The 17,791-nt window shown below is 43.8% G+C and overlaps 1 protein-coding gene across 1 annotated transcript in view; it reads right to left on the bottom strand.

The window, feature by feature from the left end:
- myo1ea (myosin IEa) overlaps nt 1–17,791 on the bottom strand; it is a 44,952-nt gene that overhangs the window by 6,941 nt on the left and 20,220 nt on the right. The window contains 18 exon segments of the mRNA XM_007906391.2: nt 206–351; nt 487–656; nt 787–901; nt 3,718–3,862; nt 4,038–4,136; nt 4,533–4,639; nt 6,147–6,228; nt 6,343–6,428; nt 7,946–8,113; nt 8,540–8,626; nt 9,470–9,556; nt 10,218–10,298; nt 11,001–11,197; nt 13,159–13,291; nt 13,501–13,635; nt 14,231–14,362; nt 15,174–15,263; nt 15,943–16,030. Of these exon segments, the coding sequence (XP_007904582.2) occupies nt 206–351; nt 487–656; nt 787–901; nt 3,718–3,862; nt 4,038–4,136; nt 4,533–4,639; nt 6,147–6,228; nt 6,343–6,428; nt 7,946–8,113; nt 8,540–8,626; nt 9,470–9,556; nt 10,218–10,298; nt 11,001–11,197; nt 13,159–13,291; nt 13,501–13,635; nt 14,231–14,362; nt 15,174–15,263; nt 15,943–16,030 (2,148 nt within the window).

Genomic DNA, 17,791 nt, shown 5'->3' with positions numbered 1-17,791 from the left:
TTTTAGCGGTAGCTTTCAAGAGGAGAGCTTTCCCAGCCCCAGTGTAAGTGCTCGCATGTGACATCTAAGAAATAAAGGACTGCTTAGAAAACACTGCCTGACTAGCATTTGTCTCCTTACCTAAATTGTACAGCGTGCAAACAGGCCCTTTGACCTGACCAGTTCATGCTGTGTTTATACTTCACACGAGCGTCCACTCACTCACCTCAGTGACACCGAGAGGATCTTCTCGACCTCCATCCTCCTTTTCAGCACCTCTTTCACCTGGCCTTTCTCTGGCCCCTGTTTTACCTTTTCTCGCCCGATCATGTAGAGGCACTTTGGGGTGAGGACGAGATCCCGTTTCACAGTCTGCAACAAAGACCTTTCACGTGAGGAGAATGAGCAGGGAAATGAGAATAAAGCATCTAACTCACATTGGCGAATCACGGCAGTAAGTCCTTACGTTAAGCTCAAATCCCATCAACTTTGTATTTTCCCACTTACCTTAAACCTTCGGTCGTACTTCGTGACGGTGTCCGCAAATTCAACCTTCTCTCTTTTCCCTATGAACTGCCTGAGCTCTGGGCGATCATCCATCCCGATATAATCGCCAACAAAGTTCCTGTTGATGCTGTTTCGCCTCCTTTCCTTTTTGTTCAGCAGCAGATTCGACGCTGAGCAATAGAACAGTCAGACGAGCACAGTTAGTTTATCCTTGGAATACCACTGTGAAACGGAACGAGCAGCCAACACACACGCCTGTTCCCGTCAGATACAGCCTCCGAGCCGGTGCTCAGTACGTACCTTCCTCTCTCATCTGTACGTATTTCTTTCTGGCGATATATTTCCTCCAGGCCTTCTGAATGGCCCGCGCGTATCCATCGTACTTCCTCTCTCTCATCTCCTCCAATAAAAAGAGCTGCGAAACAACACACAGACTGTCTGGTAAATTCATTCGAGTTTCAATTTTGCTTATGTGATCACCCCCCCCCCCCCCCCCCCCCCACACACTCTCTCTAGCTGTCTCTTTCGCTCACTTCTGATTTGATCCCTCCTATCAAGTACCGTACTGACACTTCGCTGGGTTCTTTGGCTTGTTCCGTCAATAATACGGGGGAGTGGGGGGAAGGCATCAAGGTTGACCCCAAACATCTCCCTCACTCATGTCCAACTACTTTCCAGGAGGGGACACCGGACAGCAACGAGGAGCTGATTGAACCCTATTAGTCCAGGGGGTCACTAACGCCAACTGAAGCACCACAACCTGATTTGAGCTCTGACATAGCAGTGTTAAGACAGGAACCCGATATGAACCTGCAGTGCGTGGCGTAGGTCTGCTCTTGCACACCAGCCTGTGGGGGGAGCTCTAAGCTTAACTTTTCACACCGTCAGCATCAGAGTCTGCAGTGGAAGCAAAAAACATATCAGAAACTATTTGCTGCGTGTTTAACAAAAAAAAACATTCCCTGTCCAGTGTGTCCCTGTATTGCACGGAGTACGTTTTGCCCACAAAATGCAGTCACTCCACTTTACAGTAAATCCTATGAAGCACTTTGAGACGCCTCGGGATATGATAAGGCGCTATACAATATGATAATCCACAGCTATTTGTCTGACGCTGCTGTGCGAAATTGGCCGCATTTCGCCCATAAAATATACAGTCAATTCACTTGACAGTATATTCTGTGAAGCGCTTTGAGACGTCTAGAAGACGTGATAAGGCGCTGTATCAAATGCAAGGATTTTTATATTAAATGTAACGATTATGATTATATTATTACATTCAGCATCCCTTTTGCAAAAATGTTCCCATCAAAGTATGAATGGAGCTCACTGGCGAGAGATCAAGTGTAGGTGTGACATAAACTGTGACTGTAAAGTTTTGGAGGTTCCGACGTTTAAACCTGAAGCTTTGGATCTTCTTAATGCACACTGACAGCCAGGGTTCATTGAAAATACACTGCATTTGATATAAAAGATGCTTTGACTCTATGAATAGACGGCACGGGCTGCTTTAAACAGCTGAGAGTGAAGGGACAAGGTACATTTTGGTTATGATCATCCGAGCAAACGTTTTGTAGAGTATTCGGCCCAGACGTTTGGTTAACTGGCCAGCCTCCTCCTGCCCACAAAGTTTTGCCTGTGCTTTCAGCCCTGATGTATGAACAAGTACCGCTGGCATTCCTCAGCCTCCTGTCATTTCCTGTGTCAACATGAAATCACTTTCACTTGTTGTTTGAGAAGACTAAACATCCTGCCCCAGATTCTCAGAATTCCTTTGATAATCAAACGTGGAGATCCGTGGCTAATAAAGGGGTAAACTCTTAAGGCCCAGAAGAGGACGTAAAGATGTCTCGCATTAACAATCGCACAAGATAAAATGCCAATCAAAGGGCTTTAAAGGAATCAAGACCATTTATAGTTTCCTAAAGCTAATGGATCTCCCAATGGCAAGGATTCAGCCCAGTTGAGACTCAGCCATGCAGACCAGGAAGGTCCAAAGTTCAGTTCCGGGTCTGTGTTGAATTAGCTGAACCCAGCTGCTGCAGCAGCGAGTCCTACAATTGACCCCAGTCTGCATGTCTAAGTAAGGGGAGAGGAATAAGCCAAGCTGTAAAAATGTCGATTGTATTGTATTCAATAAGCCACCCCGAGTGAAAGGGACTTTATAACTGTCAATTTCAGTGCCTCTGGACGTCCTTCCAACACGAAAGCCGTTATTTAAATGTAATGTGCTGTTGTCGTTGTCAAGAAATCCTAGTGGGACGGATGGCGACAATGATAACGGAAGCAATGACTTGATCAAGAGTTTCCATTCGCCCTATGGAAGCAGGTCCACCAAGTCCATGTCAGAGATCCCAGCACATTTGAATGTCTGACTGGCAGGAGCTTGGCAGAGGAGCTCATATTTTACTGCCTCCAGTTTGCATTTGGAGCCAAGAATAATTGAAATATGGGGCCAAATCTGCACTTGCTGTCTGTGCATCTCTGATCTTAAGGCTGAACCCATCTCCTTTGTGGACAAACTGAAACACAGATCACCATTAGGGTGGAATGTTTGCAAACTGTTGGTTGGAGCAGTCACGTTGTCAGTCTCTCTCAGAGATCTCGCTTAGATGAAAAACACTTATTCCATTAAAAAAAACAAATGGCACATTAGCAAGATGTAATGTATTGCCCTGGATGCCACGGCTTTAAGGGCAGCAGGCTTGCCTGGTGAGGTAGCTGCAATCTAGAGATCACAGGTTTGCTCAGCTGGGTCAAACAGGAACGAACCTCAATGCTGAACCTCAATGCAGCAGAAACCACAAGTCATTTTGGACGCATTCCTTCTGCTACGCAGATCACACCACCAGAGAACAGTAGGAAAGTGTTCCCAAGCCGTAGGAAAGGAAGAACATTCAAATTCACGGCATCTTATCATGTTGATTGGACTAGGGTTTCGCTGTGTTCAGTGCAGTAGCATCTCCTATCACACTGAAACATCTCAACGGTCTTCGCAAGTAACTCCTGGCACAAGTGTAGTGACTGTTTTTGTAACCGTACATGCCAGCAAAGTCTCACAAGGTGAATGGACATTTAATCTGGAGGACTAGCGCTCGGATACTGGGTGGGGGGGGGGAGGAAGTCCTCTTCAAAGAGAACCTTGGGAGCTTTGACGTCCAACAAATATCAACTATCTCAACCTAAGGACATGGACATGAAGCTAAGCGGAAAAAGGAAAGGCTCACGTACAGACTCCGGGGCTTTGATGAAGAGCTTTGTTTTCCCCAGTTGGTACTGATCCTGATCCACACTGACGGACCTGAGGAGGTGGACAACTCCTTGTTTCTCCTCACCTCTCCAGGCTGGCCAAGTCTCCTTGGTCAAGATTGCGTACCTAGAATTTAAAGGGATGACTTAGTTCCTTGAGAATTGGAACAAGGGTAGAAAACCACATAACTGATCAGTACAAACTTGTCTTCAAAATACAATCAAATGTTAACATTTTTGACAAATTCTGCTTAGATTTCGGAGCAAATTTGGATACTTCTCTCGCTATCAGGAGGCCTCACCTTTGTAGGAATTTCTTAAAGACTCGTCTGTAAGCGTAGCCTGCCCTTCGCACTCTGATATTTTCCTTTAAACCCAGATACTCCACCTGGTGCTTAACCCTAGGAACAAAACACAGATCGAGCGTTAATTCTATCGCCAACAATTCTCTTTCAATTTTTCTCTCCTTTCCCTCCCTGAATGTAATCGACTCCTTCCGTTCTTCTCCTGGGGCTAAGGTTCCACATCTGCCTGTCAGTTCCCAAACCAAGTGATCTTCCAGTGCCTTGGTCTTCCAGCATGCAATGGAGCTCACTGGGCAGGGAAACATCCCATCAGCCTGCAGGGTACGGTTAGGGTTAGTGCTCCGAGACCCTCCTCTGCATGAAGAGCACTGTATAAATCCAATGTGTTGTTGTTGTAGGGCATTCCTGGGAGTCGCCCTTGAGTGTCGCACCTCTAGGATTTATGGCCCGGATAAAAACATGAGCGATTGGAAAGGATGTTTACGCTGTTACCTGCTCTCCTCCCAGTCCCTGGGCTTCTTGGTTTCATTGGGTTTGATGCAGCGGATGTAATGGGGCGTACACTTCATCAGGGTTGCCACAAGATCGTTTGCCTGTTTCTGAAAAGACACAAATGTGCAAAATAAATCTAATAAACAGCGCTGGTTGTCACCTCCAAAACACAGCACAAATGGTAAGAGCCCATTTACAAGAATCCACTGCTTAAAACACTCAACTGCTTCCTGATGCCTGAGTAGACAGACAGGATTCCTGCTGCTTCTCATCGGTATCCAGTGACCCCTTCCAATCCCTTCCCCCCCACCCCAGTTGGAGGTGCACACGTGTGGGCATAGAGTGAGCAGATAAACAACATGCAACTCGGTAACACTTTCTATAGTGTTGGGACTCAACTTTATCAGTCTGGACTGTAATTCTTGCTACATTTAAATAAACTTTTGAGTTATCCAGACTCTGAAATGTGCTGCTCGGTTGCTACGGTTATATGATTGTCACTTTCATTTTCGATATTCAAGAGATGGGGATGGACGTAAACCCATTTAATGTCATCCTCATGTCCCAACCCTACCTTCTGCCCAGAACAGCATCAACCTGTTTCTTAAATGAAATGAAACCCAGTGACCTGACCTTTAATTATCTTGTTCCACCTGCTGATTACACATCACGTAAATAAATACTTCCTCGTGTCTGTTCTACAATTTGCTCCAGGTTTAATTTCTGCATTTCAGTCTAGTATTTTAAAGAAGACCTCAAATAAGTTGTATCAGTTGGAACCATACATTTAATGCGATCTCTGCAAAGTCTGAGTTATGTCAAACTTGGACAGAATATAAACTCTTGAACAGGACTCGGGTAGATGTACGACTTGGGTGATTGTACTGATTGTACAGGCTTATGTGAGTTTTGCTGTACATACGCTTGCCAGAGTTTGGATGAGAAGCTCTTAAGAGCACAGCGAGAAGTGAACGTTCAACAGACACGAGCGCGGTGACGATGCAGCAGAACATTCCCGAGGGGAGCAGCTCACATCGGAAACTGGAAATTCCAGTCAGCCTCGTTTCGTCAACGCACAAGAGCATGAAGCCAGGGTATTACGTGAACCCACCATTCAGCAATCGCCGGTGATCGGCGCATTTGTCAATGATTTTAAACAATGAGACCTTGGGGTGGAGCCTTGGCCAACGAGGCACGAGCAGAGAAATGCTGTCAAACATGGATGAAATTGATCTGACACACAATGTGGTTTAAACTTTGACAAATAATCTCAGACCCATGGGCAATTATAAGGGGGCGGAGGTAGGGTGGGAGGAGAAATCGGGACATCTCTGCAGAGGGAGAAAAAGAAATATATAAAAAGATTGAATGAAAAAGAGCAGCTACCAAGAGATCTAGACCTTACCCAAAAAAGTCAAGATTTATCCCACTTTCTGTGACCTGGTTAGATAAATAATGGAATGAAATTGTAAACCAGGCAGTAATTTCCCACAACTGTGTGTTCTGTTCCTAAGTATAACTGGGGTTCCCGTATCAAGAGGGCAATATTGAGCCATTCCCTCAGTATGAGGGCTTTGCTACTTGTCACAGTAGAACGCTGGTTACGAGCAGTACCTTGATTTTGGTGCCTGCCGTCGTGGGTCGACCTTTCTTTTCTGATTGTAGATTTTCGGGGAAAATTGTACGGATGAAGGGACTGTGAAAGCAGCAACAAACACGGTTAACAAGCCAAGCAAACCAATGTTTCAAACGACAGGTGAAACAGTCGGTGCATGCATATGGTTTACAGAGTACCCTGTGGCCCACTTACAGCTCACTGCTCTGCATGAGCTCGATCAAGTCATTGAAAAGCACGTCCCGATTCCGCTCACAAAACCCCTCCACATCGTAGGACACCTGTAGAGAAAGGGACATTTCAAGCACCTGTAACGTACTTTGGTTCCAAATTCCTCGCCCCCATTCCCAACCCCCTGCAAAAAGAAAAAAAAATAGAATCTTACAGCACAGAAGGAGGCCATTCAGTCCATCATACCTGTGCCGCCTCTTTGAAAAGAGCTGTCCAACTAGCCCCACTCTCCCGCGCTTTGCAAATGTTTCCTTTTCAAATGTATATCCAATTCCCTTTTAAAATTATTATTGGATCTGCTTCCACCATCCTTTCAGGCAGTGCATTACACTTTATATACACACACATATATACATATACACACACATATATACATATACATACACATATATACATATACATACACATATACATATACACATAAATATATAATATACATACACACATATACATACATACACACACATACACACACAGGTTTTTAAAAACTCCCAAGAAAACGCCAGATTCAAGTTTAATAGATTTCTCCAAAAAAATATTTTAACAAACCTTTTCATATCGCACCTATTGTACATATTTGCAATCCATTAACTCACTTATTCCTCCAATGTCGGCTACAAGGTTTAATCATCTGGAAGGCGCGGGTTTGCTTTGACAGGGAGAGATTTACTCTTCTGTGAGTTCCCATCTACCACATTCCCAGGGAGATGGTGACTAATACTCCGTGCGCTAAATACACCCAGTTGCCAAGCTTCACATAAAAGCACAGCTTCCTGCTTCTGTTCAGACGGGAGTTGCTGAATACACAGGCTCATAAATCGGCTGTTTTAATCTGCCGTCTATGCATCAAATCCTGACGCAAGCAAATAAAAATCTTAACAAACAAAGTTCTCTGTTTATCAGGATTGGGTTGAGTGAGGAAGCGGGTGCTGGCCAAAGTCTTGTGTCAGCACATATCTAACACCATTACTTAGCCTGGGCTGAGCTCCGAGTCTGTACGGTGAATCTTTCCCATTGCGAAATGGTACAAAATAGCACAGCGATGCCTCACAGAGAAGCAACAGCCATCTGCCTGCCGACGGACAGACTGGAAGTGTGGTGGGCAAATGCATTGCAATCATTTGAAGTCCTGGATTTATGAAAGAAACCAACATTCTCTTTGCTTCATTTTATAAATTTCTTGACGTTTTCAGATTCTTAAACTAAAATAAAATCGGTGGGGTCGCTCATAAGCTCTGCCCTGACAACTCGGCTGGTACAGCTCGGAAGCGGATTATTAATAATAATAATACTTGCATTTGATACAACGCCTTATCACATCGTTGGAACGTCTCAAAGCGCTTCACAGAATATACTGTAAAGTGAATTGACTGCATATTTTTGTGGGCGACTGGGAAGGACTGTGATTCCTTCCCTTCCTTCCCCTTTTTGGCAGTCGAACAGCCTGACATTCACTGTCTGGATTGCACATCGCTGTCACCTTGAGGCTGGTGCATGTGTATAGCACAAGCCATTGCCTGTCTGAATTCCCCGATCAGTGACATCCTGCTGTACGGTAGTCGGTTACCTTGCCTGCGTAGTGGTGGATGATGAACCCCTGGTTCCAGCTGTTGAAGTGCTCGTGAGTCCCGATCTGCATCTGGAGTTTCTGCAGCAGCGTCTGGTCCGCCCCATCCCCCGTCGCGTGCATCGTTGCGCACACGTCATCCAGAATACTCAGAATGCCCGGCGGATTCTACAGTACAAGGCAACACACGTCACAGGCCTCAAGAGTACGGACGCCGCAATATTAACAGTCTATGCAGAGCAGTGGGTGCTCTTGGATTATTATTATTAGAATTGATAATATTGCATTTGATACAACGCCTTATCACGTCTTCGAGGCGTCTCAAAGCGCTTCACAGGATACACTGTAAAGTGAATTGACTGTATATTTTGTGAGTGATTTACAAACGCACTGCAGTGGGTTTGGTAGGAAATGCAGCAAAGACTTTAGTGCACAGCCATGAAGTGAATTGGCCGATTTTTATCTGGGGGATTGTTGGCCAGGGCATATCATCTGCATCATTACCCTTTGCTTTCAGTCGTGGCGAAATACTGAAATGAAGGATGAATATTTCAACCAACCAACAAGAATACAAAATTCGCTCCTCATACTTACAAGTTTATTCTCTATCAGATCGCAGACTATTTTATTGTTGAAGTAATCTATAGGCGTCCATTTAATTCCTTCTTGCACATATTCTTCCTGCAGGCCATGAGAATATTGCATAATTACCGATAATCCATACAGACGTCAAGCAAAGACAATTCTAACTAAGAGCTAGTTACCAGTTATGAGGCAGGTAGCCTTATCTAACTCACACTCAGATCCACTGACTATAACAGTCTATTGCTCCAGTGCTATATTCTCCAGGATTCCTTGCAACGATTTGGGAATTATGTACAAAAAAAACATCTGGAGCAGATCTCTCCTCCCTTTCTGTTTACGATCACAATAGTTTGTCTTGTTCCCTCTTGTTCCTCTGAATGTGTTGATGTGTGTGGTGTGTGTGAGAGAGATTGTGTGTGTGTATGTATGTGTGTGTGTGTGTGTGTGTGTGTGTATATAACAGAGAGATTGTGTGTGTGTATATAAGAGAGACTATGTATTTGAGAGAGATTGTATGTATGCCCTTTGTTCCAGAGTTTGTGAATGAGATCATTCAGAGCAAAGCTGTTCTGCGAAAGCATTTAATAAACGTGCCCTCTGCCATGTAACAAGATCACACAGTCCAATGCCATTGTCCAGTTAAGTGCATTTTGCTTTTGAGACAATTGGTTTGGAGCAGGAAATATATAATAATAATCCTCTCATTTGAAATCCCAACTTTTGATGTCGGGAGGACGTCTCAAGCCATGTTGCAGGATGTATTGTAAAGTGGAGTGAGTGGTGTGGGTGTGTTTTGTGGGGGAGCAGAGCAGACACCGACATGAATAAATTATACGGAAATTCAGGATGCTGTTGCAGTGGATAAATCATTAAAGTTAAAATGGACGAGTGACTTAACATTATCAATAAATAAAAGCACCACATTGTGCCATGTCATACCTGTTCAGCTTTCAGAGTGAGCTCAATAAATATCTGCTGGAGTTTTTCATTCACAAAGTTGATGCAGAACTGTTCAAAGCCATTTTTCTGCCAACACAAAAGGGTGGGTGATGGTGGGGGGGTGGGGGGGGAGGAAGGGGAAACAATCTCAAATGAGTTATAATTAAAATAAAACATCAATGTTAATTGACTCCTGTGGGGAGAGAATAGAAATCGTGCCTGGATCTAGACTTCAATTTTTAACGATTTGAGAGCTTGCAAATTTAGGGCCAATTCTTAAACTCAGTCTTAATTTTGTAGCCAGCTTTTGGTCGGCTCTTCTAAGAACTACAGAAAAAATGGGCTTCAAAACTGAGCCTGAATTGAAGAATCGCTTGCATGTTTTAAGAGGCTCCTAAAAATAATCTAATAATAATAATATTGATTCTTGCATTTGTTGATGCCTTCACATCTTTGAGACATCTCGAAGCGCTTCGCAGGATAGACTGTAAAGTAAATTGACTGTACTTTGTGGGCGAACCACAAAATATACAAAAATCTAGAATCCAGGTAGAGTTTCTCACTCTGGAGGAGAGCTTACTAAAAAACATCTAGGAGACGGGGAATATCAGATAGAACTAACTTATATTCAAATACTTTAGAAATGGATCATTTCATTCAAACATGATGGTTCCATTTCCGTGATTTTTTAAAAATATAAGTAAAAGCATTCATTGCAATTCACAACCGGGAAGCTCAAACTCCTTACTTGGAAGATCTCAAAGCCGTAAATGTCCAGTACACCAATGTTATATTCCTCTTGTTCTTTCTCCATAGCCTTGTTAATGGACTGGAAAAAAAAATACAAGCTGTAATTCGCAGGTTGCGGAAAACTAAATAGTCTGCATTATTATAATACGATTGCAAGAATTTCACAGTCAGGATCTCCCATTAGAAACAGTTAATAATAGTAATAATAATACAATCATTATTGCATTTAATACAGCGCCTGAAACATCAAGATGTCATGGCTGTCTGAGTGCAAGTTGGCTGACACGTTTGCCTACAAATAGATAGTCACTACACTTTACAGTTTTTATGCACTACACTTTACAGTAAATCTTGAGAGACGTTTCAACAATATTTGAAACCACGATAAGGTTCTACACCAAGTGCCAGGGTTATTATTATCTAAATGTCTCAAAGCGCTTCACAGGTAATCGACGTGCAGTGACTGTGTATTTGCAGGCAAATGCGGCAGCCAATTTTGCGCACAGCAAAATCCTACGCACAGCCATGAAGTGAATGAGAAATTCATCCGGTGGATTCTCGGCATCTACCTTCTCTTTGCCAAACAATGTCAGACTTTGTAGGGGAAGGGTAGAGTGTGTGGGGAGGGGGGCGGGGTGAGGAGGGGAGGGAGAGGAAAACTCACTAGAACATCAATAGAGTTTTAAAAAAATCAATTAATCTACTTGATTCAATGAAAATAATCAACAAGCCTCCGCTTGCTGGAAGCCACGTTGTTTCTGAGTAGATCCAGTTTACTTACATACACCAGATAGTCAAAGATGCGGGAATGAAGGGCCTTGGATAATGCATCTCTGGTGTAGCACGCCTGCTCCACATTCAAAGTCACGTTAATGGACTCAGACTTGCCTCCCCACTTGCTGTCCATTTGCCGGCTGGTCAGTTTTTCCTTCAGACGCTCCTGATTAATCCCAAGGAGAAAAGTCGGGAACGCCAGGACTGCAGAATAAATTTCCTTCGTTAGTCTGATTGAGGAGTTATCGCTGAACAGTTTTTATATGGAAATCCTTACTCCTGCCTGGGTACACCCCACTGTACAAGCGTGTGGTCTTTTCTCCGATATATAAAATTAAAATCTGAAGGGAAACAGGTTTGTAGCCTCGTCTGGTCTGAGTTAACTGATCTCAGATGGGGCAGCAGTTAAGTCCAGGGAAGAAAAAGATGAGCCAGGTTTCCCGCTTCTCCTCATCCTGCCTACATATCCCTGCAGCAAAGAGCGCTTGTCAGACATGAGATGAAGGTAGGATTGGGGCAAGCTTTGGCTGTGATACCCACAGTTGAATAATCTGCAGTAATCCTTGCATTTGGTTTAGCGCCTTTCACATCAGCAGGACGTCCCAAAAGGCTCTTTGCACAATTTTATTGTGAAATGGAGTGACTGGTATTTGCGAGTGAACGCGGCAGCCAATTTGCACACAGCGAAGTCCCACAAACAGCCATGAAATGAGCGACCGATTTTATTTGGGGGGATTGTTGGCCAGGACACCGGGAGAAACTCCCTTCTCTTTCTGAATAGAGCCATGGGATCTCTAACGTCCACCTTAATGGGCAGACGTAACCTCAGTTTAAAATCTCAGTGTCATCTTAGACGATGTGATTTCAAATCTCAACCAGATGAGGTCCACTCAAAAGAACTGGGAGGAATGACTCTAAACGTGGGAGCGAGAGGTGGGGGGGGGGAGGATTTCGAAGAAAGGAAAGATCCATGTTGCTACTGGTCATAAAATGGTTCCAGTGAAACGATAAAGCTCTGTTTCAAATTAACGTCAAGTCGGTGGGGGCTCAGTGGAAAGGCACAGATGTTGCCAAAACAGGACCCAAGCTCCCTCAGACAGACTCTGTGCTGCGGGCACTGAAATTGTGATAGGAAGCACGGCAATTAGGGAACGCTACAAAAGGGCCCAAACAGAAGAGAAGGCAAGGCATCTCTTTGCAGAAATACAGGGGGAAAAGAAAACACGCGCGCGGGAGAAGGGAACAGGAAATGAAATGCTTCCCTGCGCAGGAATGTTCAGTGATGTAATTCACCAGTAGCCATCTGGGCTGCCATTTATTATTCCACAGCCTCGCTTGATTTATTGGTACAGCTCGCGAGAGCAACTCGAGTTGTAAATTCAAGTGCGGGCAGCCCGGCCTCTTCAAAGGAAGCTTCGGGTCAGAGTTTGTACCGCTGAAGGAGCTTTAACAAACATCAAAATTAATTTCACACAATGTTTAAATTCAGGGAACTTGGCCAATGTTACATGTATTTCCTAAAGTCATTTGGAACCGTGGCTTAATTCTGTGGCTGCTGAAAAGAGGACTCATCAATCACCCATACTGCAGTTACTCACTAACCTTTTGTTGGGGCTAAAATCCCCAAATCCCCTCTCTCTCTGTCTCTCTCTTATACGAAGCGCAAGAGAGTTTTGGATTGAAGAAAAGCTTTCACTTCATGATCTCCAGAATCCCCTCCCACCTCCCATCTACCTCCCATAATAATAATACCAATAATCCTTGCATTTGACATAGTTCCTTATCTCACAGTCGTTGAGAAGTCGTAAAGCGCTTCACAGATTTTGTGGGCGAAACGCAGCAGACAATTGCGCACAGTGGTGTCCCACAAACAGTTGTGGATTGAGTGACCAAATTATTATTATTATTATTATAGCAACTAGGCTTTCCTTGAACAAGTCCAGGGTCTTGGCCTTTACTGCCCTCCTGAAGTACTTCAAAATTAAAATTTGTTTTGGATCTTGGTCCAAAATTCCACCCGGTTTTAGCCTGTAAGGCCAATTTGTCTTAAAATTTAAGATCTTGGAGATTTGTGGAAGATTCTTCAATTCAGTCCTAATTGGGCTTTCCATGATTGGTAAAAAAATGAACCCACTGTATAAAGTCCTGGCTCATCCAGTGCTTACACTCTTCGCTCTCCACTGCGGCATAGTTGGCGACCTCTTTGAAGTTGATGTTCCCGAGGTGAAGGACACCAGCTACAATCTGCAGGACCATGGCCTGTTCGTCGGAGAAGATCCCGATCACGTTCATAGCATGCTGGGAACACACAAACATTTGCATCATTGATGGCAGCTGCCAAGCGACTCAGATACAGTCGGACTATGTTACAGCGCGGTGGTTTGGGACCATCATTATGGTGGGCAGCGTACGCAGGAAGTCAGCAGGTACACTAAGATGGTACAACCTGCCCATTGGCGGAGTTGGTGAGGCCGAGAGCAGAAAGGCTGGACAATGCGAAGACTTACCAAGGTTTCCTGAAAATCCTTTTTATCGTTAATGTCGTCCACTTTGTAGGAGCCCGACTGGTTGAGGTAATAATAGTAGTCTAGGTTGGTAATGCCCAGGTTAGACTTTTGATCTGCGGAGGCGCCTTCGATAAGCTGGAGAAAATGCGAGCGAGAGAGAGAGAGATCAATAAGGACAGCAGTTTATCAAACTGGGAAATAAACTCCCATTCTCAAAGGTGAACTCTTGCTTATAAAGAAAAACCCAGCCATCAAACATCTGTGTGGTGGTGCAATAAAACATGCTAATCCGTATCATTGCAGTCTATTGTGCTACTTTGTCAAAAACAGTGTAACAAACTGGGAAGAAATGTTGTAAGGAAACAAACGGCAAATCGAATCGCTTAAGATGCTGTAATTTGCACAAGATAACACGGCTTTGTGTTCAGATACAATTGGCTGTAATAAGGCCAATATAAAAGCTTCAGTTTGAAGCATGTGGTTTGAATACTTTTCTAGGAAATTGGGTACATTTGGAGTCATAAGATTTACTAGTTTTGTGATTAAGTGCTCTCTATTAACACATTTTACTTAAGGAGAGAGACTTGCTCTGGGTTCATCCATGCTTTCCGTCATTACCGCTCATATCGGCAGAAATGGGTAGCCTGTGGCTCACTGAGCCGCCCTCAGCCGCCAAAGCAGATGCTCATTCTTTCTAACTTAAAGGACGTCCGAAGCTTCCGTTACTGACCTGATAAAAGATGTGGAAGCTTCGTTCTCCGGGATTCCTTGCAACGACCCTAGATTTTTCCAGTAGGAAATTGGAGATTTTTCCACCATCTGGCTCTCCACCGGGGCTGAACTGGATTTCAAAGTATTTCCCCTGCGCAGATCAGTCACACTTTAATAACACGGAAAACCACAGGGCACAAAGCAGAGGCTATAAATTACCCCCTAAATGTACTTGATTGGTGTGTCAGAGTTATTAAACTCCAGCACGACATGTTTACGATGCCACACAGTTACACAGAGTCTTTGTATCAACAAAATCTTTTATTCTCCCGGTTTAATGTAGAAGCTTCAACATGAAATAACGTATTCAGGGCAGTCTTCCCCCAGTGATGGGAGAACAAGGAACAATGCAGTTTGCATTGCTGATATGTGTCGATAACCATCCTATACCAAGCCTCCAATTGAGTTTTTATTGGGTTTCGTATTCACATTTATAAAAGGACAAAAGGACAGAGTAAATGGGAGTCTCATTCAAAGTGCAAAACAGTGAAGGGTCATCAAACTCATCACTACATTCAGCACTGCCCACTTCACTGCATAAATAAAAAATAAAGCCGACTCCCTGAGAAATCGTATCAACCTAGAATTTTTAAAATATAATTTGGCCTTAAAATACGGGCAATTCATGTAACCTCGTGGTCAAGCAACCCACATCCTAAGGGAAAGAACATAAAACATTACGAATGGTTCAATCCCTATGCAATGTTAGCAATGTTTTTTTTCTTTCATAGTCAAATTGTGTTGAGTTGGTTATTTTTGCCTGTTCTGCAGTTCCACATTCAATATTAAAATTTCCTCCATTTCTTTCTTTACATTTGCATTTGCCTTCTCCCTTCTCTACTTTTCCAGTCGCTCAAACCCACGACAAGATGTCAAAACAGGAGTCGGAGATTAGGACTTACAAATCGACTGGAGTTATTGTTCCTCACTGTTTTAGCGTTTCCGAAAGCTTCAAGGAGAGGATTTGATTGTAGAATGATGTCCTTGACGTGCTGTAGGAAAATGGAAAACATTCAGCAAAGTCTCGGTCAGAGGGCTTAACAACTGAGTGTTTCTCCCTTCAAAGAGAGTTGATGTCTGCCTGAATCATCCACATCAAGGCAGCAGCTTATACAGTAATATCCAATACAAACAAGATCAGTGAACTATAAAGTGCAGTTCACTGAAAATGTCATTTGATATAGCTATGCTTCCTGATGACTCAATGGGTAAATGCATTGGCATTATGTGAGACATTCAGAAAACTGAAAGCTTCCCCAAACTAATAGTCCGCCTCTACTCCTATAACTCCCAATACTTGTCAGGGTATCTGGGTGATACCCAATGGAACTAGAAAAGGTTGACATTCTCTGTGACTCACACAGTACACAAGTTAATGGCTCTAATCTTGCTATCAAGAGGTTGTTGAGAAATCAAGAGGCATAAAAATGTGATTGAAACGTAGGAACGAGAGGAAATTCCGTCCACCTGAACAGGGACAGACAGGATCTCGGTTTGACTTCTCAGCCGAAGGACGGCACCTGTGCCAATGCAATGCTCCCCATCCAACACTGCAATGGAGACGAGACAAAAGTTGGGGTGCAACTAAAGATTATTAATTCCAGCAGCAACCTACATGATGGTGGAGAGGCAAGCGGTGAAGAAAAGATTTGAACGAAAACTGCTTCCCACCTGGACTTTGGGGCCACCTCCTGACACTCTGGAAACGTAGCCCATGATGTATTTTGCAGCCACCGTCTTTCCAGCTCCACTTTCGCCACTGGAAGAGGAGTGCAAGAGAGAGAAAGAGAAATAATAAAGGGTATAAGAAAGGAAATCCTTCATGAAGTCAAATCCACCACCTTCCTGAATTGCATGGTTGAACATCATTAACCTCATCTTGAAGTTTGGCCACTGCTTCCTGTTCTCATGCCTCCTCCACTGATATATCTTTTCCTACTGCCGTGTTCTACACCTGACCAAATAGCTCCCAGTAAAGTCACTCCGTCGATGAAACTCATGCAGTGACAACGACTTGCATGTATAACACACTTCACATAACAGAAATAGCTTGAATCGCTTCGCTGAAGGAGAATAAGGAGAATAATAATCCTTGCATTTGGATGTAGCGCCTTATCACATCGAAGAAATATCTCAAAGTGCGCCTCAGAATTTATAGTGTAAGCTTTAAACAGTGTAAAATGTAGCCTCTGGGTGTTTGTAAGCAAATGTGTGCACAACAATATCCCACAAGCAGCACTGAATAAATCAGAAATTTAGCATAAAATGATAACATTTTATCTGGAGGATTGTTGGCCAGGACACCAGAGAAACTCCTTTCTCTTGTTGCATAGCGCCATGGGATCTTTAATGTCCAACTGAAAGGGCAGACGGGAACCTCGGTTTAACATCTCGTCAGAAGGATGGCGCCTCCTGAGAATTCAACACTACAATTCAACCCAACGAGAATTAATCGCTCCAAGGCAGACGGGATCTTGTAAATTAGAGATTTTTGGCCATATGTAAAAAAAATCAAGTTGAGAAAAACAATGTTAAATGGCTGGGAATCCCCGATGGCTCTGAAAGAAGAGCAACGCTGATGTTTAGGCCACAAGAATGGATTGTCCATCAGGAATTCAGGCTATTAAGATAAAACAATAACAGCAACAGCAAATGCCCTGTGGGCAGATGAGCAAAAGGAAGGGAAGAGCCTGGCTGGAATGCTGCCTGCATTTTTGAGCTTGCAGAGAAGCGATGAGTATGCAAAGTGACAGCAGAGATCTCCATTATTTTACTGCTTGTCATGTTAATGGTCTACACGCTCACCGGTCCATGATTTACAGGAAATCTCAGCCTGTGTTCCAGGAACAACAACAGCATTGCTTGTAACTACAACCACAGCTTTTAATCTTAACTCAAAGTCCAGGCACACTCTGGTGGTGCAGTATGGGGGTAGGGTGGGGGTGGGAGGTGTTATGTTGTTTGCAGTCCTGTCCTTTGGGTGAGACCCAAGTTCCCACCTTCCTGTTCGGGCGCTCATTAAAGATCCCGTGGCACTCTTCCAAACAAGAAGGGAGTTTTCTCTGGTGTTGGACCAACAATTCCCCAAATAAAACTGGTTTATTCCCTTCATGGATGCTTTTTTTTTTTGCAGGACTTTGCTGTGTCTGGGAAACAGTGATGGGGTGGGTGGATGGGTGGGGGGGGTGAAGAGGGGAAAAGGTCATTTGCAAAGCAGAAACCTGGAAACTGACAAGGTGTTTATTGTTTGCAAAGGTTGGGCTGCAGTGACAGTATAAAAGCAGCATTTGTTGCTCTCCCAGCAGACAAAAGAAACCTGATTTGGGGCTCCTGTTCTGGTGGAGTTCATTTGATCCTGTATAGGTAAAGAGCTGGCTTGCTTCAGGCCCCCTCCCCTTCCACCTCCATTCAATGCTGTGGAATTTTACACCACAATGATTCTCCGCTCTCGCGACCAGAGGCGACTTATTATTACCATTATAATCCTCGCATTCAACCTGGCGCCTTATTACTTCATCGA

Source organism: Callorhinchus milii, unplaced genomic scaffold (assembly GCF_018977255.1).
Source record: "Callorhinchus milii isolate IMCB2004 unplaced genomic scaffold, IMCB_Cmil_1.0 Scaffold26, whole genome shotgun sequence".
Lineage (NCBI taxonomy): Eukaryota > Metazoa > Chordata > Chondrichthyes > Chimaeriformes > Callorhinchidae > Callorhinchus > Callorhinchus milii.
The sequence above is the reverse complement of the archived record's forward strand: the minus strand, read 5'-3'. Positions and strand labels throughout refer to the sequence as shown.